Raw genomic sequence first — 24,818 nt, forward strand, 5'->3', positions numbered from 1 at the left:
TATAAATGCCTGTACGTTTACTTGTTTGGATAGAAACTCTGATATTTCAGCTCGACCATTACTGGATACAACATATCACAGGTGACAGAATACATCGTGTTGCCCCTCCACCTAGTAACCCCAAGTCTGTCAAGTTGACATATGCAGCCAGCTGTCTGGAAACTCAGCGCACACACAAATACACTTGAACCGTGAACACACAAGTACATGTACATCGCAAATGTGATACTGAGTGCAAGGTGTGTGCAGGTGATAAGGGTGGAAAGGAAAATGTGTTGTGGAGAGGTGGGTGTGGCCAACCTGAGAGAGGAAAAGAGAGAGGGAGGAGGGAGAAAGGAGAGACACAAGTGAGAAAACACACCGTGCTGGTGACAGCAAAGTAGAAACAGAGGTTCCAACGTCACCAGTGTCTCCACTAGAAATGTGTCTGCCTGTGGATTTCACGATTTATTGCAGACCAACTGCGAAAACATGAAAACTGAGAGGGCGGACTTGAATTTTTCTTACAGCTCTACATTTGTATGGCTCACAGGGACAGCGGACTACATGTTTTGGATAAGAGGAGCACAAAGAGTTTGATACCTTTGCAGCCCCACAAAGTTGGCCAGGTAAGATGACAAAAAATATGTGACTGATATCACTTATTTTGTGTGTAAAAAACTGTGTGCACATCCACATACAGTGCTGTGTGAGTAGATGGTTTAACAGTATAACTTTAATGTTTATGGTATCATCCTATGAGATATTTGCATGTGTGTTCTGACCCTCCATACTCAGGGTCCATAATGAACACCTGCCAAGCGCCAAATGCAGGCAGATTTTTGATTGATTGAGTACTTCAGAGGGCAACCTGCCACACTGGCAGGTAAACGTTTGTACCAAAACTGTTGTGTAAGAAAAAACTATGCCGAGTCTCATTTAGGGGGCGTGCTGCTCTGTTGCTCTTCTGCTGTCAGTGTCAGTGTTTCATTCACACACATGCACACACTACATGTGTTTTTACGCATGTCTGAACAGTGCTGTGGGCTGATTGATTCACTGTTTACAGGACTGTGCATCAGCTGATCTGCTGAAATATTACTTGCAGCTGGTCTGCTGCCAGCTTCCATTATGCTTAGATGTAGCTGAGAGTTGCACCTATACTTATGATGTTAATAAGAAGTCAAACTGCCACAGTCTACAGCAGCACATTACAGCTTAATCCTTCTCTTCTTACCTTTCACAAATAAAAGCAATAGGCATATACAGAGAGAACTTATTCACCTCTTCTTTAAGTTTACATTCAACATAATACCTTATTATCAATGAAATCTGCTGGCACAAAAGTATATGTGACATAATAAGGCAATGTGTCATTTTGGCTGGTAAAAAAATACTTGGCCAGTGGATTTTTCCATCTACCAGTCCCCTTAGCTGGTGAGTCAAAAAGTTCGGACACTGATCATTTTACTTGTGTGTATTTACACGTCTATGTGTCTTTAACAGCATATTTTAGGTGTCTGCTCTTATGGTGTGCGTGCATATTTGTGTGTGTGTGTGTGTGTGTGTGTGTGTGTGTTTTGTGGGATGGCCCAGTCTTTTGTTGTGCCTGCAGGTGTGTGTTGATACGGGAGTGTCATTAACATATGAGAATGTGGGAGAACAATGCAGACAAACAGGTTCAGTGACATCCATCCTTTCTAAAGGCTAAAGTCTGTGTTTTGTCTTAAAAAATGTTGACAACATACCAGTGTGACTTCGTAAGGCAATGTGTATGTGTCACACCGAGAGTACATTCTATAATAAGACTTTTCAGTGCTTTGTGAGGATGACGCTGCAGTATTACCACATGGAACAACACACTTTGTACTTGCTGGTCTGTGTCATGAACAAGTGTCTTTGCAGTATTGATAATAATACCATTACATCACAACAACGGCCTGTAGTGTACATTACATGTGTTGGTGAAACAGTTCTTCGGATGACAGAAAAGGACAAGGTAGGCATGAGAACGATTTCTTAAGTATTACTTGACTGACAACATATAAGCTGCTCATAGCCAAAGGCAAATTTTCATCTAATCCTTTGCAACACAAATAAATTAGCTAATGCAGTAATGTACACTAAGTGCTTTGCAGTATTTCTTTGAAGCATAAAACTCATTTTAGTGATTTCAGTAGACGTTAAATAGCTGCATAGTTCACTAGGACGCTTTGCAGGGACCACGTAACAACAGTTTCAGAGGTCTATTCCAAAAAAAAAAAAATCAAAATCATCAATTTGAATCTGTTGCTGTACAGTAATGATTAAACCTGAAACAGTGTTGTTCGATGGTCAATCAGCAAAGTGATTTTAATGAAGAAGCTGTCTGTCTCTCTCTAATCTGTGGTTTAACCATGTTGACTCTCTTACTTAATGTTTCAGAGTACATTAATATTTGCCCAGGTTGATAACCTTTGCACATTAAACATTCATTGATTATCTGTTAGCTTGGCCTTATTTCTCTTTCTTCATCAGCTGTGTATAAGGACTATCTGAGTGCTTGAGTACAGTGAGACAGATTAGGTGAGGGAGGAGGATGATCCTGACAGTGTATGCCTGAATCTCAGGCAGGCAGTATTTTGATTCCACCAGGCGGACAGACAGACGGATCTCACCCTTGGCTACATTTGTTAAACAAATCAGATGGACAGGAGGACAACAGTAGGCCTATACGTGCCACTACTTGTTCAAAGTGGTTTCCAGGGCATCCCGGATGCAGAAGTGTGTGTCTGTCAATCCTAAATGGGTGTCCTTCCTTTTAACCTCCTGATTTGAATATAGGATCGACGAGTTGTGTAAAACATGCTTGTTTGAAAAAAAACAGAGGCACAAGGTCAGATGTAAAGACAAATGTGCTCAGAGGAAATTTGCATACAAGCACACACAGAAACCTTGCCATTCAGTATATATTTCTGTGTTTCCCGAAGCATCAGATTGTATTTCTGCTGGTAGCTGATGGATGGGGTGTTGCCCCGGATTAGCAAACTTTCTGTTACTGCTGTTGCACAGGTTACACCCAGCGCTGGCACTGGCAGAGGGACCACAGAGTGTGCTAGCTTAAAGCGCTGTCACAAAGTGCGTTTCCATTAACCCTAGAAATGCGCAAAACCTAAGTATCGCAATAAAAAACTGGTAATGGAAACACCTACATTTCGAAAAAAAACTCTCAAATATCAAGAAAAATTTTTTACGCTCTCATGAGGTAGTTTTTCAGACGTGTCAATATCAAAGTATATCGCAAAAGTGTAATGGAAACACTTTTTTCGCAAATATACGTCACCGGACATTCAAAACCTCTATGAATTCCTAGTTCACAATCCTGTCCCAGAAATCCGTTATCCGTGGTCGCAGCCACACACAAGGACTTTGCCTTTGGAATGCCACTCGCTCTCTTCGTCTTTGGTTGTAGACTACTACAACAGCAGCAGTGGCAACCAAGATGATTGTTCCAGCTTGGAGGAGATTTGGAATGTCCATCTTACTTCCGCAAACAAAGAGGAGTCTCGGAGGACGAGATTTTACGAGAATTATGGCTCATACACAAAACACCTTTTAATGGAAACACCTGCAATTCACAATTGTACTTTGTCGAAACTTAAGAAATATCGCATTGAAAATTTGACTGTTGGCTTGAACATAGTTAATTCTCGCACTTACTGATGTACATCCCTGACCACACATGGTTATGAGACAGTCCCAGTTCACTCTATTTCGGACTCCCATTCATTCGAACTAATTGCTTGTCATTTCAATTTCCTCAATCTTAATTTTTGGGTAAAGTGACAGCCCTGCTAATTCTAGTCTCATTTATGGTCTGCCAAACAGTAACTTATTCAAATTCAGTGCCCCATATTGCTATTTCCCAAGCTATTGTAGCTGTCGTATTTCGAGACTACCTGCCTGAGCGCAGTGTCTATGAAAATGCGGCTGGTTTAATCTACAGTAGGTAGAAAAAAAAATAGATGCAGTCAGGTCCGTTGTCAATGTTTTTGTAAGGGGGTAGGCGTGTGTGGGGGCACCTTTAAAACTAGAAAATCAATATGTAGCAGACAATGTTGATAAAGAAACGTGAAGTCCCACCCCTTTCAGTGTCCTCCATGGGACCTTATTTTGGAAAAAACATGTGCAATAGTTTTTGATCCCTTTTAAATTGTGCCATGAAATACACATATGTTTGTCAATTCAAAAGATAATTTTGCAAGTCAAGAAAATTTGTTGTAGTACGTTTTAGTTTTATGTGATACTACTCAATGAATGACATCTCTCATCTCGCACAACATACCGTAAAACTCGGAATATAAGTCGCACTGGCATATAAGTGGCAGTCTATTTTTTAAGGTCTCAAACAGGGAAACAAGGTTTTATATTACTATTTGTTAATAAAAACGTTATATAAGTTATTCCTACACTGTTTCCCTTTATTTTTAATTTGAAACATTCAAAACACAATAACCTCTTAAGCAGCTTTGGTTATATCCTTCGGTCTATAACCTGCACCCAACTTTTTAGATGAAAAAAAAAAGGGAAAAAATGTGCGACTTATACACCAAGTTTTACGGTATGTCACCTACACCAGCTAGTCAGGTGACCTAGACTTGCTCCATGCACAAATATTGAGCATAGCGTTAGTTCAGGCAGGACACGAGGTCAAGCTCAGCTCACACCCCAGCTACACTAGCTGATCTCAAACAGCCAATCAACTGATGGATCAGCTGATTGATGTAAGGGAGTCAGCTGATAGATCACATGATTCCTTTCTATGCAATCAATTGGCAAATCTCATTCAGGGCGCCCTGTTTAAACTGCTCTGGCCTGCCTACTGTTGCTGCTTCCTCTGCAAGCCGCTTTGCAACCCGCCTCCACCTTTTCATGTTGTGTCTGACTTATCAATGTCATATCTGTTTGTCATCGATGCTGCTCTGTTCTGTTCCCGGGGGGTCGTTGCTGCTGCTCTCACTGCTGTAGGCTTTCCATGTAGGTGCATGAAAGGGCAGGGAGATTTGCTCTCTCTGCCTCAGTCTTTCTGCTTAGGCCTAGGAAAAGCAGAGAGGCCCCAGAACAGAGCCATGCCACCAAATATAATACTGCAAGTGGAAATAAGATTTTCTTTGACCAAAGTGATCCTGACTGAAGTAATGTTATTTTACCTGAGGTGTTTGTTCAGCAACTCCTGTTCTTTTTATCAGACAGGAAGTGAAAAAAGAGGAAGAACTATTGCTCATGTGAGTATATCCTTGTGCGAAACACAGGCATCATAGGTTCAGCAAGAGAGAAAGCTATGACATCACCTACAAGACTTAGGTGGTCCTTGTAATTATGTATTTTCAGCCTTATAAACAATTTTCTGACTAACTTTGACCTTTGTGACGTGCAAAATCATCGTAGTTATTTTTGAGGTGCCATGGCAGTCCACCAGAAAGGAGGGGACTTTGCATCTTTATTGAGGTGGGGCGCCACCCAATAAATACAAGTATGAAAAAACCCTGAACTCTAAATTCCCCCAACAACCAACTGATTAGCTACTCCTTACGGAGAGGAGGTCATTTAAACAAAATGATGATCTACTATACGGTAAATATAACACTACTGATGTGAGACCTTAACAGTTCCAGGGAAATGTTAAGATAAAATACATCTGGTATATCATGTGTGGGATTTGAGAAGTTTAATGGGCTGCTGAATGCCAGGTTATCCTTTCAAGGCTTTTATGGATTTTGGGTCACAGCTGAGCGACGGTAATGCTGATCTCTGCTCCTCTATTATCTGTGTAACTGATAGCTGGGTAACTATACGCTGAGAAAACAAGTCATCGAGCACTCCTCTTTATATTTGCTGTGCCAGTCCAGATAATAAAGGTCACAGGTAATATTTGCTGTGTAAGTATAGATTAAAAAAAAGGCCACAGTAAATATTTACATTTTCTAAAATGTTCCTAAAGTTGATCACTAATAGTCGACATCCCTCTGGGTGTGTGCTCTGCTGTTTACTGAACTTCACAGATAGCTCTTAAAGCTCAGTGAAAATCTTAACAAGCTACTTCACCTAGCGATACTGTGTATAGAGTTATTAGAAGCAGATACTGCATCACTCTGTCTAAGCTTAGAGGATTTAGAGTGGCTGCTGAGCAGAGGTAATGTTGATCTCTTCCTCCGACTGATGATCCATCTGTGTTCCTCTCTGTCTCTCCAGCATGTCATCCAACTCCACGGCCGATGTTGTGTGTGCACCGGACGACAACCTCTGTAGTAAGTACACAACTGCCACTCTTAATCTCTCCCTTTCTCATCACCTACACTTTCCCCCTTCCTATCCTTCCTCCTCAACCTGTCTCATCTCATGTCTTGTCTCCCTTTTCCTTTACTTCTCTTCCCCTCTTCACATGCCTCCTCTTTTCTGCAAATGCCCCGTGCTTTCTTTGCTAACCTGAAACATGTCCACATTCCAGAATTTGGCAGCGACAGATCGACCTGACAACCGCTGTGTTGCTTCTTCTAAGGACTCCACCTTCCTCCAATGTTATTCTTTCAGCATTTACTCTGTCACTATCACAGATTTCTTCCTTTCTCAGTAATTTTTTTCTCAGTCTTACTCAATTACCATATTATGTTACCATATCATCACGATACTTAGGTCATGATACAATATCATTGCGGTATTGCAATATGCTGAGTATTGCGACATAATATATTACGAAATATTGCAACTTATTATGTTTTTTTCCAACTGCAAATCATTTCCCTGCAGGAAAACTTCCCCAACATCAGTTTTACCTAAAGTTTTCAGTCATCATCTGTCAGTAATCATTTTTATTTGCAGCAAAGTGTGATGCAAAGCAGACAGACTGACCAACACCATCATAAAACCTGTCAGAAATGTTGCATACACCTGACAAACTGAACTGTTGGCAGGTTTAATGCCCTCTGCAAGGTCAGATTAAGCATGTGAGCAGAACACTTCACATGCAGGTATCCCGCTAACTGACTGACAACACCCATGTTAAGAGTGATGTCTGTTACAACCACAGTCCCCCCCAGTTTTTTGTACTGCTCTAGTTTGGAGAACGTGAGACAGTCACCAGTCCTCTGTAGGTGACGGACTATGTTATTTTGTGGCAGAGCAGGTTTAGCGTTAGCTTGGCCGTCAGCGGCTAACGCTATCTCTGGATGTTGGAATGTGAGGAGAGCCCTCATGTTCGTGGTATTCCCCGAGTATTTTGTTTTCATATGACACTGCTTGCAAATCGGATGTGTCAAAGTCCTTCTTTCCTTCCGTGTTAAAAAATCCAAAGTAAGTCCAGATGTTTGATTTAAATGCAGCACATTTCTGATTTTTTTTTTTAATTTATTTTTTTTTTTTTATCTCCAATGCCTCCATCTTTGTCTTGATGAACTTCCTACCAAATGCCACTGACTGAGACCTCTACTGACCTCACCAGGAAAAGCAATTGATCTTATTATTCAAGTAACAAATGTTGTATCAAAATGTACAGTACAGGCCAAAAGTTTGGACACACCTTCTCATTCAATGCGTTTTCTTTATTTTCATGACTATTTACATTGTAGATTCTCACTGAAGGCATCAAAACTATGAATGAACACATGTGGAGTTATGTACTTAACAAAAAAGGTGAAATAACTGAAAACATGTTTTATATTCTAGTTTCTTCAAAATAGCCACCCTTTGCTCTGATTACTGCTTTGCACACTCTTGGCATTCTCTCCATGAGCTTCAAGAGGTAGTCACCTGAAATGGTTTTCCAACAGTCTTGAAGGAGTTCCCAGAGGTGTTTAGCACTTGTTGGCCCCTTTGCCTTCACTCTGCGGTCCAGCTCACCCCAAACCATCTCGATTGGGTTCAGGTCCGGTGACTGTGGAGGCCAGGTCATCTGCCGCAGCACTCCATCACTCTCCTTCTTGGTCAAATAGCCCTTACACAGCCTGGAGGTGTGTTTGGGGTCATTGTCCTGTTGAAAAATAAATGATCGCCCAACTAAATGCAAACCGGATGGGATGGCATGTCGCTGCAGGATGCTGTGGTAGCCATGCTGGTTCAGTGTGCCTTCAATTTTGAATAAATCCCCAACAGTGTCACCAGCAAAACAGCACCATCACACCTCCTCCTCCATGCTTCACAGTGGGAACCAGGCATGTGGAATCCATCCGCTTCACCTTTTCTGCGCCTCACAAAGACACGGTGGTTGGAACCAAAGATCTCAAATTTGGACTCATCAGACCAAAGCACAGATTTCCACTGGTCTAATGTCCATTCCTTGTGTTTCTTGGCCCAAACAAATCTCTTCTGCTTGTTGCCTCTCCTTAGCAGTGGTTTCCTAGCAGCTATTTGACCATGAAGGCCTGATTCGCGCAGTCTCCTCTTAACAGTTGTTCTAGAGATGGGTCTGCTGCTAGAACTCTGTGTGGCATTCATCTGGTCTCTGATCTGAGCTGCTGTTAACTTGCGGTTTCTGAGGCTGGTGACTCGGATGAACTTATCCTCAGAAGCAGAGGTGACTCTTGGTCTTCCTTTCCTGGGTCGGTCCTCATGTGTGCCAGTTTCGTTGTAGCGCTTGATGGTTTTTGCGATTCCACTTGGAGACACATTTAAAGTTTTTGCAATTTTCCGGACTGACTGACCTTCATTTCTTAAAGTAATGATGGCCACTCGTTTTTCTTTAGTTAGCTGATTGGTTCTTGCCATAATATGAATTTTAACAGTTGTCCAATAGGGCTGTCGGCTGTGTATTAACCTGACTTCTGCACAACACAACTGATGGTCCCAACCCCATTGATAAAGCAAGAAATTCCACTAATTAACCCTGATAAGGCACACCTGTGAAGTGGAAACCATTTCAGGTGACTACCTCTTGAAGCTCATGGAGAGAATGCCAAGAGTGTGCAAAGCAGTAATCAGAGCAAAGGGTGGCTATTTTGAAGAAACTAGAATATAAAACATGTTTTCAGTTATTTCACCTTTTTTTGTTAAGTACATAACTCCACATGTGTTCATTCATAGTTTTGATGCCTTCAGTGAGAATCTACAATGTAAATAGTCATGAAAATAAAGAAAACGCATTGAATGAGAAGGTGTGTCCAAACTTTTGGCCTGTACTGTATATTCGCAAAAATTAATATTGTTGATCATAAAAGATAGATATTTGGTGTCTGTGTATTGATACCATAATGCCACACAAAATATCGTGATCGATTTTTTTCCCTACCCCTAATTATTACCTGCCTCACATCAGCATCTTCTTCCTTTCTGCCATCAAAATGAGCTCAACTGCTGCCAGGGTTTCCTTTCTTATCTTATATCTCGGCTGGTACGTTCAAAAATAATAATCAACAGGCTCCTCTTTTCTCTTACTAGTGATGGCCAAATGAAGCCTCATGAAGCATTTTCTTTATTTTATAAGCCCACTAGATGGCGCTTTTTTTTTTTTCAACAAGAGGTTAAAAGCACATTGAATTGCCATTCTTTGAGCCTCCCTTTTTAAACCAAGAGCGCCATCTAGTGGGCTCATAAAATAAAGAAAACGCTTCATGAGGTTTCATTTGGCCATCACTGTCTCTTACTGAGAGTCCTTTTCATCCTACCACGTTGATTTTCTGGCTTTTGCATTTTGACTTTGATTTACAGCCCCTAGACTGTAAACCTAGTACATCAGCAGACAGCAGACAGCTGGTGAATGCTTCTTCTGGGGTCATACAAACATTAGACCTACAGTTACACATTTTGTCCTGGCAAACATTTAGCAAATGAAACATTTGGTTCAAAGCTATTGAAGGGGTAGTTTGCATTTTTGGTGGAGGGGCTGTATTAGATACTTATCCACAGACAGTGTATTATCTACAGCAGACATCAGTTGGCTTTCTCACAGTTTGGATAAGCAGACAGGAGTAGCGCCAAAGAAGCTAGGCTATGTACTGCTGTGGCTTGGAGGTCAGGTAAATATTTTTTTTCGCTTTACTTAATGCAGTACATTTTCTCTACCGTAGAACTGCCATATTTCCATACATCTCTCTCTCTTTTGGCCTGTTCAGTCTCCCTCTCCAAAAGTTCTCCTGTATATTCTGGTTCAGAAATGTATTCTCTTGTCTCTGCAGTAAACAGGAATACATAGTTGTTGTCATAATCACTCAGTTGTATTCATTGTCTCTTCCATAAATATCTGACAGTCTGACCAAATTCTGATAATGCACTGGTGTTTAGCAACCATAAAGTACATTATCATTTCTGTATTTATTTAACAGTGAAACTGTCCGCTACCGTGATGTTGCAACATCCAGTCTCTAGATAAGGTCACATGAAATACTGGAGTTTCAAGTGATGTGTGATTACACAATCAGATGCAGTAATACTACTGAGTCACACATTGTGCTGGGAAGTCTGATTTGAATTGTGTTATCTAGCATTTCAAGAACCATACCAGTAAATGTTTTTTTATTAACGTCTATCAACTGAAAATCAAGTTGCATTTAATGTAGTTACAGTGCTACTTTTGAAATGAATCTGTTCTTTTAACTGCATCATAATGCGATTATAATGTAGCATAAATCTCATAAATGATTAGTCCTGTGTCGATTTAAGCCCACCTCAGACCAAAGATTTGTGGCGAGACAAGATGAAACAGGCAACTACTTGCAATGTTGCAAAGTTGCAAACCTGCAACATTCTCAAAAACCTGCTGGCTTACGCCAATGCAACTAGATGAGATGGCGTATCATCTCAGTGCAACAACTCTCTGTACTGATTTGCAGCTTTTCAGGCTCATTTTGTGGCTGAATATAATTTGTAGCTTTTTAAACTATGAATAAGGATAGTGATAGTGAGATACTGACGACAGTTGCATTTGTAGTAGTGATGAAATGGCAAAAAACATAAACAGAATGAGATGGACTGTATTCATAATAAATATCACACAGTAATATAAATAAAGGTGAGGTGTGTGAGGGGTATAAGCACATACAGCGAGCAGCAGCAGTGACCTGCTGTCCAACACCGGCACACCGTGAGTACAAAAACAGAGAGCTCAGCTGGGACGGAGCACCTGCCGTAGCAAGTGAACACACCATCTGTGGCCATTTTGACTTCACCAGTAGACTGACTATGAGCCGACTGGCTTTTGAAACAGGTGACGTACTTTATGTTCTGGAACCAGCCGCTGGCGATTTGACCAGTTGAGTTGCAGGTGACCGCATCAGTAGGCTCAAGTCAAGCTCAAAGTTCTAAAACGGGTTTGTCTTGTTCCCAGTCTTTGCTCTGAACTGGGCTTTATAAGACTTTTTTCAGTTCTTCTGAGTTCAGGTTCCAGATTCAGATTCTTTTATGATGACTTTCTATGCGTTCATTCTTGTCTTTATTTAGCACCTTAAACTGTCCTTACGTATGCATGTTTTTTTTTCACAGATTAAACTGAGTTTACGTCTGATGACAGAATAGGAGTCAATATATCAGTAGAATGGGAGTGCTAGACGTCTTAACAAACATGAAAGACTAAACAGCCTTAACTGTTGTACTTGAATAGAGTCTTTGAGGAGGAAAGGTATCCAAAGTTCAAGCTCAAACCAAGCCTTTAATGAGAAGGACAAGAAATGATTTACGCCTTTCTACAAATCCCTCACCACACCTAAATATGTGCCGCAACCAGAACATTGCAGTGGTCTGTTTGCACACATCAGTGGCTTTACATTCCAGCGTCTTTCTTCTAACAACACTGAATTTACATCAGGATTGCAACAACAGGAGGTGTGTGAGATGATGGATTTGATGGCTAATACTGCAGTGTAGTAATGTCACATAAGGGTGTGTTGGTCTACACCTTAAGTATGGTACTAAAAGGGCTTGAGAAAACACATAATTATAAATGATCAAATGAAAGACATAATTAAATCAAAGTAATAAAAATAATGACTATGAAGTTACACAGGAGAATCCAGTGAAGGAGTTAAAGTGAACATAATGTAATAATGAGTAGAACCCTGTGTAATCAGGAAAACATTTATGCATTTCCTGCTTGGCAGCTATCCAAAAAGTGGGTCAGCGGTTCAATATGCATACAACCAATGAATTTTTTTCCCCGTTAAAGGTTTTTCGGGGGGAGTTTTTCCTTATCCGCTGCGAGGGTCCAAAGGACGATGAATGTCATATGCTGTAAAGCCCTCTGAGGCAAATTGGGATTGGTGATATTGGGCTTTATAAATTAAACTGAATTGAACTGAATCAGTACTAAGGTTGAGTATCGTCTAGAAGTTACAGTGCCAGTACCAATGTTAAAGTGACACCAATACCAACAGAGTACTTCATTTGATACCTTTTTTTCTCTTCCCCATGCAAAATATTCTTACGCAGAAACATTCTGAATGCATTCAAATGATTAAAATAATTATTTAATAACTTCACAAAAAAAAACTTATGTCAACTACACCATGCTTGACTTCACCACACAAAATGATGTATGTGTTGTAGATGCTGCAGCAGTGGGCCAATCACATGTTGCAAATCAGTGAATGCTTGCAGTGACTGGGTTTAAGCAAAACCATACCTTATAAAACTGGGTACAAAAAGGATCAAAGACAGGTATCATTTGACTGAGAAGCTACAATACTACTTGGTACTGGGTTATTTTGGTCTATACCTCAGAGGTATTGCAGCTCTAATTAGCACTGTCTGAATCTCAGTGATGTATGACTCAACTAAAGCTCCTGGACCAGTCTTACTGCCAGTTACAGCCCAGTTGTATTATGTTGGCGATAAAGCAACAATGCAGCAGGACAGGTTGTTTAACAGCCAAGTGGGGCACAGGCAATGAGCAATGCAATAGTATGACAATGACAAGCAATGCTGGTTAATGCTGTCCACGTGCCTTTGAATTATACAGACTCATTATCATAGTGACAAAAAGTATAGAAACTACGACAAAAAGCACTAAAATAAAATAACAAGATTAGCTTTATGGCAACAAATATTTTTGAGCTATAACTGACTAAACTGACTAAATTAAGTGAATTCCTGCTGACATTCTCCTGTTTTTCACTGAGAACTGATGATTTAATTCATATCTGACTGATTACACAATATTCAGATTTAAAAGTTAATTTCCTTTTCATTTTGTCCTAGCTTGTACCGTTGCAACATTCATTATCTGTAAATGCTTATCTCGGAGCCTATCTCAGCTGACACTGGGCGACCCACTGCGACCCATCCAGGGTCAACATCCATGTGATGGTCTCAAGACAACATTAGCTAACAGAGATAGCTAGCTATCATGCTAGCTATCTAGTTTTGACGATACAAAAAGAACACATTTTCTTGTAGTGGCCTTTCAAAATTGAGCAGGAATGAAAGTTAACGTCAGAGTATTCTGATATGATCAAGGAGTTAATACTAAGCAGCTGGCGCTTTTGCTGGCTAACTGTTAGCTCACCTCGCAAGCTAATGTGAGCTTATTTCTATGGTGGCAAAATACTAACAATAAATGTAAAAAGCTGATACATATTTAAATGTCTGTAGTAGCAGACTAGCGTAAACCAAAGTAAAACTTTCAAGTTGGGTCTCTTCTTAATAATAATTTGTAATTTGTGCCTCTTTGCACAGCTGTTTTGTATAAGCAGGGCACTGGCAGCAGGGCTCTCTTTGATGACATCACAATCATTGATTGGCTGAGGAAGTTGTTGTCCCAGGGCTATCATACAAAATGCTGTTCTCAGGACAACAACCACTTGGCAAACTGTAAAAGTAAAAGATGTTTTGTTGCCTCTCACAGCAGCTGTAGTCTGAATATAATAATTTAATTCACTGGGCCGACTGCCAGCATCTTTTAAGGTGGAACATTTACTTGTAATGTTACTCAATGCATGAGGCAATGACAAGAATCCATCAGCACACTTTAAATTTCAATGTGACAACTTTGACCATTCCATTGATTGTGATTGTCTGTTTGGATGACATATACACTTTTAATAATGAGAAGATCTTCAAGCATTTAAAATATTTCTTTTAATTTCAACCGGATTATGTGAACCACTTATTCTAATCCTCACTTGGAAAAAAAAAAAAAAAAAAAGCCTTCCTGTGGGCTCTGGCAACACTAACCCCCTGAGCTTGCCTGAGAAGAACTAAATTCACAAACCTACAAATTTTTAAATAATCCATGGATAGAGACTCTCACTGCAGCCTGTTCTTTTTTGTTTTTGAAAATGTTGGCGTGCAGCCTTGTTCTGTGTTTGATAAATGAGGTGCAGACTTCCATCTGTGTCACCAGTAATAAAGAAATACAGCGAGTGGTGAATAGAGCAGTGAGTAACCGCCCACATTTGAGAGAATTGTTTGTGGTGGAAAGGCTAAACTGATGTAGGGTCCAGGCACCATGTCTGCAGTGTTACTTTTGGCTCCAAAGGTACCATACCGAAAGTGTTTGGTGGAAACAGGGCTACAGAGACAGACAAGTCACACACGTTCACACTTACATTTACAACTACGGGCCATTTAAAGTCACCAGTTAGCCTGACCTGCATGACTGTGGGAGGGATCTGGAGAACCTGGAGAGAACCCATGCTGACACAGGGAGAACATGCAAACTACTCACAGAGGGTTCAAACCTGTGAGGTGACAACACTAACTGCTGCATGACTGTGCCGCTCACTTAATAAACTTGTCTTACAGAGTGAGGTATTGTTGTCAGAAGTATTGACACTTATATACTTTATCAATTCCACATGTTTAGAACAGCATGATCTGAGTTAATTATATAGTCAGTAGCATCAAACATGCAGAAGTGATTCAAAAAGAACAGATCTGAAATCAGATTTTCAACCTAAGGCTGAACAGATGAAACCAGAGAAAATCAACTGGTCCTCAACCAGTGGCTGTTACAACATTCTCTGCAGCCACTTTTTCTCTCTTTTGCCATGGTATCAAAAGAGACACTGAGTATAATTTTTTTCTACTAGTATTGTGTCATTGTTTAAAATTCCGGATTCCTGACATTAGTGTGAAGGTATTTATAGTTGTACTCAAATACTGACATGCTTTTAAATTACAGTGTCATCTAGCTATACATCAACTTAACAACACTGTTGTAAACAGAGGATGATGTAATTTTAAAGCAGCGCACCTGTCAACACTTGGGAGGTACAAGCTTTTCAACAGCCAATGTGTTCATCCTGCTGTATTTGAACACTGAGCTGGGCCAGGGGTACGAGCATCATGTAGCTCTTTATCCCCTACAGTGGCTCCCTGTGTTTGTTGAAAAAAGGAAATAAATAATTCTCTGATTGTAAAAGTATATAGACCGTTTCAAACCAGACAACATAAACATTCTAAATGGGTCCCTTTGTATTTCCTGTTTGAATGTATGTTAATGCAGAAGCTGACAGGAAGTAAACAGGGACCAAAGTTGTTGCCCTAGCAACAGAATAGCAATGAAACGGTTCATAGCCTTTTGATACCCTCCTTACAAGGCTTAAATATACTTTGTTGCTCCATACAGATTTTTGGTTTCCTTTTTTTGGCCAAAAAAGGGCACTTTTAATAGTTAAGGTTGCCGACCCCTGAGCTGGGCACACAATCAAATGTTATTTTCTATTTTAATTTTGGCTTCCAAAGATTATAAAAACAAGATAGTTCAGATAAAATTATTATTGTGCCGCATTCCATTTCACATTGACACTTGTTTTTTGCTTAAGTTATAAATCCAACACACTCCTTTCCTCTACAGGGGTGTGCTTTTGGCCTTCCCTTAAAGCTCAAATCAAAGGTTGTGGCATGTGTAGTTCACCTTGTGCCTGATTCTCAGTTGAATGATGTTCCTAAAGTTATTTCAAAAGTTTTTCAAATGTTCAAGAATACACAATGTTTCTAAAGTAATTGTTGAGCGTCGATTGAGCATCTCAGTACTGTCTTAACTTAGATAGAGGGAACAAGGGGTTAGGACATTCCTAATTACACCAACTTGCCAGCTGGCACGCAAAACACCTTGTACTTTAAAGTCTTAAAGTCTTCTCTTGAACCTGACATTTACACGTAAACTTCTCTCTTTCTCTCTCAGTTGTAAGAGAGCATCTTCAGGCAGTGATTATCGTCCCTACGCTGCTCCTCCTGGCAACTCTGGTCACCTTAGTGGCCCTGCTCATAATGAGGTACCGTCCTCAAAGGAAACGGTCACGGATAGCATCCCTTCAACATCCCTACCACAGCTCATCGCACAGACATACACAAAGACACGGCCACAGACATCACCTACAGGGTATTGATGGTAAGCGAGCATGCAACAGTCTCTCTGTCCATCTTATTCTTGTTAGATTTTTCATTGTAACTCAGTTTACTAAACTGTCCTGTATCTATGTCTCTCTTAATAGCACCTGCAGGTATAAACCCATTGGAACATGAAGAGGTGCCAATGTCAGTTCAACAAGTGCAGCAGAATGTCAGGCCGACTCTTGCTGCAGTACCACAGATGTCCACAGGGAGGCATCATGGTTCCTTTAGCCAGATCACTGCCCTGCCGCTGACCTTCTCCATTAAGCCCAATGACACAGTCAGCCTCTACAGAGCCCGCATGGACAACAGGAATGTCATCCTGAGGATGCTGAAGGGTAAAGTGAGATTTACAAAGTGAAACCTAAAAGAGATCCAACTGCTTACTGCATGTCTGCTGAAGAAGTGCAGGGTAAAGTTTAGTTTTGCTCTCCTGTTCAATGGTCTGACAACTGGTTCACAGACAACAGAGTTTTGTACTTTTTTTATGTGCTTGGATGTGCTTAATATCAGAGCTTCCACAGTCTCTAGAACATCAATGGAGTGATTTTCCACATTAAAAAACTACAAATAAAAGTAATAAAACTCATTCTGTTATTCAGAAACGGCAAACAACAGTGAGAAGCAGCACTTTTTGGGTTTTGCCTCCTTCGTGTCGGGGCTGGGGCCGCACCCCTTCCTACCTGAGCTGCTCGGTGTGGTTTCAGTCCAGCCGCCCCTCATGATGGTTGAGGAGGAGCTGCAGCACAGAGACCTGCTGGGGTACCTGTGGAGATGTCGACAGGTACAGTCATCTATCAATCACCTAAACAAAGACAGATTATTCAAAGTGAGGTTTACATCACAAACTGCAGGATATGTGCTCATTTCAGAGGGCAATATTTCAGACTTTTACCATCTGTAATGGAATCAGCTTATTTTAGGATGGACGATGGTTATTAAAGTTTAAACTGGGCAGGAAAACAAAGAGAAGTTATTATATTAAGCACTTTAAAACCTTCTAACTGGACAAATAACATTAAAACTATCTGTTAACTCTAAACCCTGACAAAGGCTGTAAAGATTGTGGTGTTATAAATACAGTGTAGTTAAAGTACTGCTCTTTGCCTACGTGGGGCAGTATGGACCCATATATCTTACTGCTGCTGAAAGGGAGGGACAGCAGTATCCATATCACATGTCATAAAAGACAGGTCTGGCAGTCTGAATCAAAAAGCTACTATAAGGAGACTGACAATAACTGGTGTTTTTCCTTTGCTTCTCTCACTGAAGGATAATGCAGGTTCAGAGTCTCCATGTCAAATGACAGAGAAGAGGATCTTCACCATGGCAGGACAAGTGGCCTCTGCTCTGGTTGGTTAAACTGCTGTCTATCTGTCCTTCTGTCTGACAGTGTCTGTCACTGCTTCAAGGATCAAAATACTGTATGTGTGAGACTTGTGTCTTACTGTTAACTCCCTGTCTGCCTATGTCCCAATTCAGTGTTTCCCCCACAACTGTACAGGCTGCCGGGTATGGATGGGTGATATGTAGTGATGGCCAAATGAAGCCTCATGAAGCATTTTCTTTATTTTATGAGCCCACTAGATGGCGCTCTTGGTTTAAAGAGAGAGAGTGGCAATTCAGTGTGCTTTCAACTTTTTGTTGAAGAAGTAGCGCTATCTAGTGGGCTCATAAGATGTAGAAAATGCTTCATGAGGCTTCATTTGGCCATCATTAGTGATATGGCCATAAAATAATCTAACAATATATCAGGGTATTTTAGCATTAACAATATTCTTGACAATATGACAAATGAGTAAAAAAAAAAAATCCGTATTATTTGAAAAACTTAGAATTGCAACAAAATAAGACATTCAGATTCTGTATACAATAACAACAAAATAAAATCTACCACAAATTACACATTTAAACAGCTACCAAATACAAAAATGCACCCTGGGGTCAATATATATATCAACAGGTGGTTCCCTTTTGAGTTGTTGTTTTTTTCCCCACCTGGACCTTTATGTTCTGCCATGTCTCCTCTAATCATAACGCAGTAACCTGTGACAGGCTGTTATGCTACAATAACTATTGCACATTTACATATATGTAGCTTTTTTGTCGAGCCGCGAGTGTCACATAGGAGTGTCACCAAAAGTTTACAATAAAATCACTTGACGACATCGACTCCAATGTGTGCGCATGGCCAGAGAAGAGAGAGAGAGGGATGCTATGCTGCTGCCAGAGGAGCCACTGAATGAGTTCCCTCTGAGCAGTAAGTTGCTAAAAGAGTCTGAGAAGTGCAGGGCTGTTCATAAGACATTCAGGACGTCACAGTTTATTCCACACTACTGAAGCTGCTCCTCTTTTTGGAACCACTGCAGACTCTGTAATAATTTCGTTCTCAGACACGCTTGTTGTTGCCCTGCGAAAGAGTGAGATGTCAATATGTCAACAAATCGAAAATATTGTGAGTATCACAGTATGATTTTTTCATGTCATACTAAAAATGATACCAGTATTGCTGTGAACGATATGATATGATACCCCTAGTGCCAGGCCAACAAGAACCATCATCAGGCCAGAAAAATCTAAACATGTTTTCATAATGCAAAATATCTATTTCAAATTAGCCTATATTTACTCTGCAGCCACACACAGCTGTAAACTGCAAAGCTGTGAGTCCCTGAGTGAGGCAGGTGTTGATGGTTAGTTTACTTGTCTTAAACGGGTAAAGTGAAGATAAAGTTGTCAGGAGGCTACACGTTAGAAACAGGCCCGGTACTGAACGGCTAACATGTTGATGGATTCCGTATATTTTTTTGTTTCAAGATGAACTAGTCCAGAGAATAATACAGGAAAAACAAAACACTCTGTGAAACTTGCTAGAAGTGATGTTATGTAGCCTTGTTATATTTCATGTGGTATGAGCACCTGGACATGGACTGTATTTCAAAAATAGCCCTTTAAATGCTGCATTACAGCTCATATAGCAACTTAGGAGGCCATTTGACCTTGTGTGCTCTGATTGATTTTGCATGCATTTAACACACTAGTCATAATTTTGTTTTAATGAAGGCTCAACTCCTGGCACCTGCTTCCTATTGTCTTCACCACTGTTGAATGAAACAGCTGCAGTAACAGGCCAACCAGCTTCAAAAGTGACATATTCTCTTTAAAAATAAGCTAAGCTGTTGAGAAGAGTGGTTCATGGGGAATGAGGACTGATATGTTTTTAGGAAAGTATGTGATAAAGTTTGAAAGAAACTTTTGATTGTTAAATTTGACAACAGAATTTGGTGTGTTTAACTGAGTTACCTCAACGCACATATGTTGTTGTACTGTTAGTCAAAAGAAAATACAATGAGAAATCTGCAGAAGAAAGAAGGATTTGTATGCATTTTTTGTAGTGTCCTAATCCTGCTGGAGTTCTTATACTGCTGGAGTTCTCTACTTTTCACAGCCAGGTCCTAAGAAAACATAATTTCCAGCATCTCTTATCACCTTGTCTTTGTCTGAACATCTTTTAGGAGTACCTACACAGTCAGCAGTGCATGCATGGCAACATAGGAGCTCGCAGCGTTCTGGTTGGTGGAGATCTGACAGCGAAGCTGTGGGGATTAGGCTCGGCCTACCGCAGGAGAACACAGGCCCATTCACCGGGGGAAGTAGAGGACATGGAGATGAGGAAGTGGCAGGCACCTGAAGTGCTGAGCAGACGACCCAGCGGTCAGAGCAGTGATGTGTGAGTGTCTATGTCCTCTGTAAGAAAATGAAATGCAAGGAAGGTAAAGCATGTCATTGAAATGTCCCGGCCAGAGTTATCAAAGCGGGAGCTTAATGTTCCCACATGGTTTTAGCCCAGTAAATCACAGGATGTTGAATGACAGGTCTATTCAAATTGTGTTAATGTTAATGTGTTTATAATAAAAGCAAGCTTCACCACCATTTTTAATATTTGTAACAAAGGGTCAAAGGTGTTTTAATCATTTCTGGTGCACAATTAAGATTAATTAACAATTCATGTGTTTGAAAATGCCTGTAAATGTTGATTCCACTGCCCCCTACATAAATACTGCCCATTTATAGGGGATATAAAGAATGGATTTCTAAGCAAATATGTGCCTATGCACTTATAAACATTAGTTTAACCTGAGACCTGAATCCTTTCCTGTTTCGTGACTTAATGCCCTTGTCTAACTCTTGTTTTGACAGATGGTCCTTTGGTATCCTGCTCTATGAAATGGTCACATTAGGTGGGTGTTCTGAAATTCCAGATATACCTCCAAGAGAAGCTGTTTATATAATCAATCACTGCAGCTAAACTAGACACTATACAACTCATTTAAAACAAAAACTTCTTTGCTTATAGGTGACCCACCGTTTGCCCACATCATGGCGACTGAGCTTCTGCAGTATCTTCAAAGAGGAAAGCATCTCAAACGGCCAGCCACCTGCTCCAACTCACTGTAAGACAAACAGCAGAAAACAGTTCATCAAGATTTTATGGGGGCTTTATTTGATCAGACAGTGGTAGAATGAAACAGGGAGAGAGGGGTGATGACATTCAGCAAAAGGACGAACCTGAAGCTGTGGCTGCTGCTGCAAGGACATAGTCTTTGTGCATGGGGCACCTGCTCTATCAGGTCAGCTACTCAGCACCCTAGGAAACAGATTTTATAATGCTGTAGAGTGCCAACTTTGCACACTGGAAACATGAGTTTGTAAGGGTCTTAATTCAGCTACAAATCATGTGGTGCTAGAGCAGGGGGACGGCGACCTGTGACTCCAGCGCTCTTTCACCCCTCTCCAGTGGCTCCCTGTGGCTTTATCAAAACATTATATAGCAATTAATAATGTCTATTTTCTAACATTTTCATTTTCATTTTTCATTGCCATAGGCCTTGGGTGAGTCTTACATTCTCCATTGTAAAAAGGTGTAGTCTATTCACAGAGTAAGAAAATGGTTCATCAACTAAATGTGTGTCATACTGCATATTGCCTTTTGCTTTTCCCAAGCCTCAGTAGTGATGGCTTGTCTTGGATATCCCAAGCTGAGCTAGCTATGGATTCCAGATAAGAAAAAGTCTTGGAGGACAATAGAGAATTTAACAGTACATGGACATATTTGCTTTTACCGCCAAGCCTGCAAATTATGAATAACCCACTGCGGAGTAGCCACCTTGTGATAAATCATCTCAATAAAGGCTCATTTAGACCCATGAGTAATGTTGACTGACAAGTTTAGACTTCCTGTTACCTACATTATAAGGCTCAGATATGTTTTGCGGCTCCAGGCAAATTATTTGGGAGCTTTTTGGACCAAAAAGGGCTCTGTTGATAGTACAGGTTGCTGACCCCTGTGCTAAAGCATATAGATTCCTCACCTCAATGCTCACACAGTGCTGCTAAAATGATTCCCCACTATTGATAATGCCTTGCAAACAATTCTGAAGTAGTGGAGATGGGAGGAACATCTTACCCTTTGCCTAGGCTAGACTGACAAAATAGTTTTATTATATTTTTTTATTATTCTTTTGATTACTTACCAATCTAAGTCCCTATCACAAGTATCAAAAACTGGCATCAGATTTCATAGTTCTATTAACTGCTCTTGACATTTTCACAATATCCTTCTTCCTCCTTTATTTTTGTGGAGAGAATGGCCATATACATAAAGGTGTTTTCAAAGCAAAATCTAAGGTCAAAACCATATGGTTGCAGAGCCAACCCAAAGAAAAAATAATGCACAACAAACTGTCTATCTCAGTCAAAATACCAGACGTTGTGACATAGTTTGACAGTCTTTTTGCATAGGTATCACTTGATATATGTAAAGAGAAAAAAATACTTCTTTAACTTATATCTAAACCAAGTTAATGAGGGTTTTTCAGATTTTTCCTTATATAAGTCAATGTGATATTTACTAAAGATAATGTTGACCATATCCGCTATTTCTTTGGAGAGATTGTCTTTGTAAATAAGAATTTGGCACGCGTCAAATGGTGTGGTATTTTCAGTTTTAATATTTAAATTGTATTGTTTAACAGTGTTTTACCATATCTTGGTCTGTAGGTACTCCATCATCAGAGGCTGCTGCCACTGGCACTCTGACCAACGGTTCTCAGTGTCGGAGCTCATTAGAACTCTGCAGAACGGAGAGAAATCGGCAAATGGGAGGACAGTTCTCAGAGTGCCTGAACCACTGGACTTCGAGAAGTACCTAAGGGAGGCGGGATATGGAGAGGCTTACAACTATGCTGTGCTCTGATTGGCTGGGACCAACATCATTCAGGACTACATTGGTGCTGTTGTCCTACTGGAGGACTGCTACAAGAATGAAGAATGAATGAAAGAAAAAAAACTTTTAGCAGAAAAATGCACATTGCTTATATTTGTTTGAACTGTTGGAACAGTTAAACCTTTATTTTTGAAAAGTAATATATGAATTGTAAATATTTCTTTTTCTGTAGACTAGCTATCGTCCTCTTAAAGCCTAATATGATGAAAGAGAACTGTAAATTTCCTGCACTTTTTACCTGTAACATATATATTTATATGTACAAACAGCTTCTCAGAAGCAACAGCAGGGGATGCACTTTATAACAATGTGAATGGACTAAAATACTGCACTATAAAACTAGGATTGCTTTTCTTTCCGTGTCTTCTATGTGGACCATCAAAGGATGACAATGCAGACTTTTCATTCAGGGCATGGAAACCTTAAAGGCAGCTTTTTGCATCACACACAGAATTAGCATGATACTCAACCATGTATTCATATTCATACTAACTACCTAAGCAGGGTTATACGTCATTCTCAGATGTCTTAGCCAAAGATATAAATAAACTGTTAACTGAAAACAGAGTTTAACAAGACAGAAAAACTGATTAAATCTGCATCTGACTGTTGTCATCAATCAAAGGTCAATCAAGTTGTTTACTTGTGTTAGAAATCAAGGTGTTTTTGGTCATCTTCTCAAGACTGAAGTTCTGATTCAAGTCACAGGATACAGTGTACCACCAGGCCCTACATTTAAACTTGAAGGTCTGAAGCAGAAGTAAGGAAAGACAATAAGACGGAGCAAAAAGACTGCAGATCATTCTGAGGTGATCATCAAAATGATCTGTATACAAACACCAATAGTAAATACTATCAACAATATGTACAAAGCTAAAGGTAGCATTAAAGGGATAGTTCCTAATGTTTTTAAGTGGCACATCAATAGTTTGGAGAAGCAGGCTGGAGTCTACTGCTGTTACAGGGTCAGCAACAATACATATGTTAGCCCACCTAAAAAATAAACAAATCAATATCAGATTAAGTGTACGCTATATTTAGAATATTCTCACTGCTTTACCTCAATGTCAGAACATGATGTCCAATGTGACAATGAAGCTTGCATATTGCTCTCATCAAAGCCAGACTCTATTGAGAAAAACAGCGATTTAATATTGCTAAAAACAGGAGCTGCTGGTCTACCTCTGCCTTGAATGGTTATTTTGTTTGTGTTACTCAGTGACTTTGCCATTTAAAAGGGTTAGTTTGGATTCACCAAAGTCACAGAGTCACACTAACTAACTAATCAAAGCAGCAATAATCCAACAGCTCCCAAGTTTAGCAGGCTAAAATGACCGTTTCTCTCAATGTAGTCTGGTGGCTTTGATGAGAGCATAGATGGGGAACTCAAGCTTTCAAAAGCCTACTCATCAAAATAAGCTGACAGAAAAGTAAAGAAGTGAAATATTCTCAATATAGCATCCACTTAAACTGATATAGATTTTTTTAGATGTCAGATGAAGCAGCTAGATTTAGTCAGTGGATTTGGATGAGGAGGAATAATGTCTGTTGGGGGCCAGCAGGGGGAACTACCAGGCAGGGTACATAACTCCTTTAGAGCAGGTGGAGAGATCCACCAATCAGTCCTCTCAGGAGAAAATCCAGGAAGAGGAAGGTTATATAAGTGTGGGAGTGGCCTATTTGAATCCCTTTTGTTTGAGACAATGCTGCAAGGTGAGTGTGTTTGCTGATCCTGTGAGTTAATCTTTTCTACCTCCCTTAACTTTAGCTTATATTGGAGTTATGATATGTAGCGTGTGAAATAGAGTATGGTGAATGTGCTAGGAAAGGTAGTATCAGCACAGTCACTACCTGGAGCTCGCATAAACGGAGCCTGGGTTTGTTGAAGGTGGCAGTGCTGAGAAAGCCATGTGTAAGTAAGGTAAAAGAGGTTGTTGGGTCGGTGCGGGGAGCAGTGAGACCTGGCATTAGGGGAGTGTCTCTGGGACGCCAGAGATCACTGTTTAGCCTCCTGGAGGTGTTGTGGGACCAACTATAGACGAAACACTAGTGAAAGGAGGTTCCCACCTGATGACCCCAAGGACATGTTAGTTATCACTGCTCACTGGTCTGTATAGTTAAGCCTTGCCATAATAGCTTATCATAGGGCTTAGGAGGTTATTCACTTTTCAGAGTTCTTCTGTTTATTTGAACTTTTTTGGTGGCTAAAATACCTTTTGTTGCTGACCCCAATCCATACTGTTTTACTTCTGTTCGG

At 40.3% G+C, this 24,818-nt stretch overlaps 1 protein-coding gene across 2 annotated transcripts; it reads left to right on the top strand.

The window, feature by feature from the left end:
• The first annotated feature begins 346 nt into the window (after window positions 1-346).
• On the top strand, window positions 347-23,160 carry styk1a (serine/threonine/tyrosine kinase 1a). 2 transcript variants are annotated; one of them, XM_049602454.1, is made up of 10 exons: window positions 347-608; window positions 6,211-6,266; window positions 16,067-16,273; window positions 16,377-16,613; window positions 16,878-17,059; window positions 17,548-17,628; window positions 19,791-20,005; window positions 20,476-20,516; window positions 20,633-20,729; window positions 22,336-23,160. In XM_049602454.1, exons 2-10 carry the CDS (start codon window positions 6,212-6,214, stop codon window positions 22,529-22,531), a joined length of 1,311 nt encoding a protein of 436 aa, XP_049458411.1. In that variant the 5' UTR covers window positions 347-608; window position 6,211; the 3' UTR covers window positions 22,532-23,160. The 2 variants fall into 2 exon arrangements, with proteins under 2 accessions (XP_049458411.1, XP_049458412.1); XM_049602455.1 differs by lacking the exon at window positions 347-608 and adding an exon at window positions 1,881-1,978.
• Window positions 23,161-24,818: the final 1,658 nt, after the last annotated feature.

This window comes from Epinephelus fuscoguttatus, linkage group LG17 (genome assembly GCF_011397635.1).
Source record: "Epinephelus fuscoguttatus linkage group LG17, E.fuscoguttatus.final_Chr_v1".
In the NCBI taxonomy this organism is placed as follows: Eukaryota; Metazoa; Chordata; class Actinopteri; order Perciformes; family Serranidae; genus Epinephelus; species Epinephelus fuscoguttatus.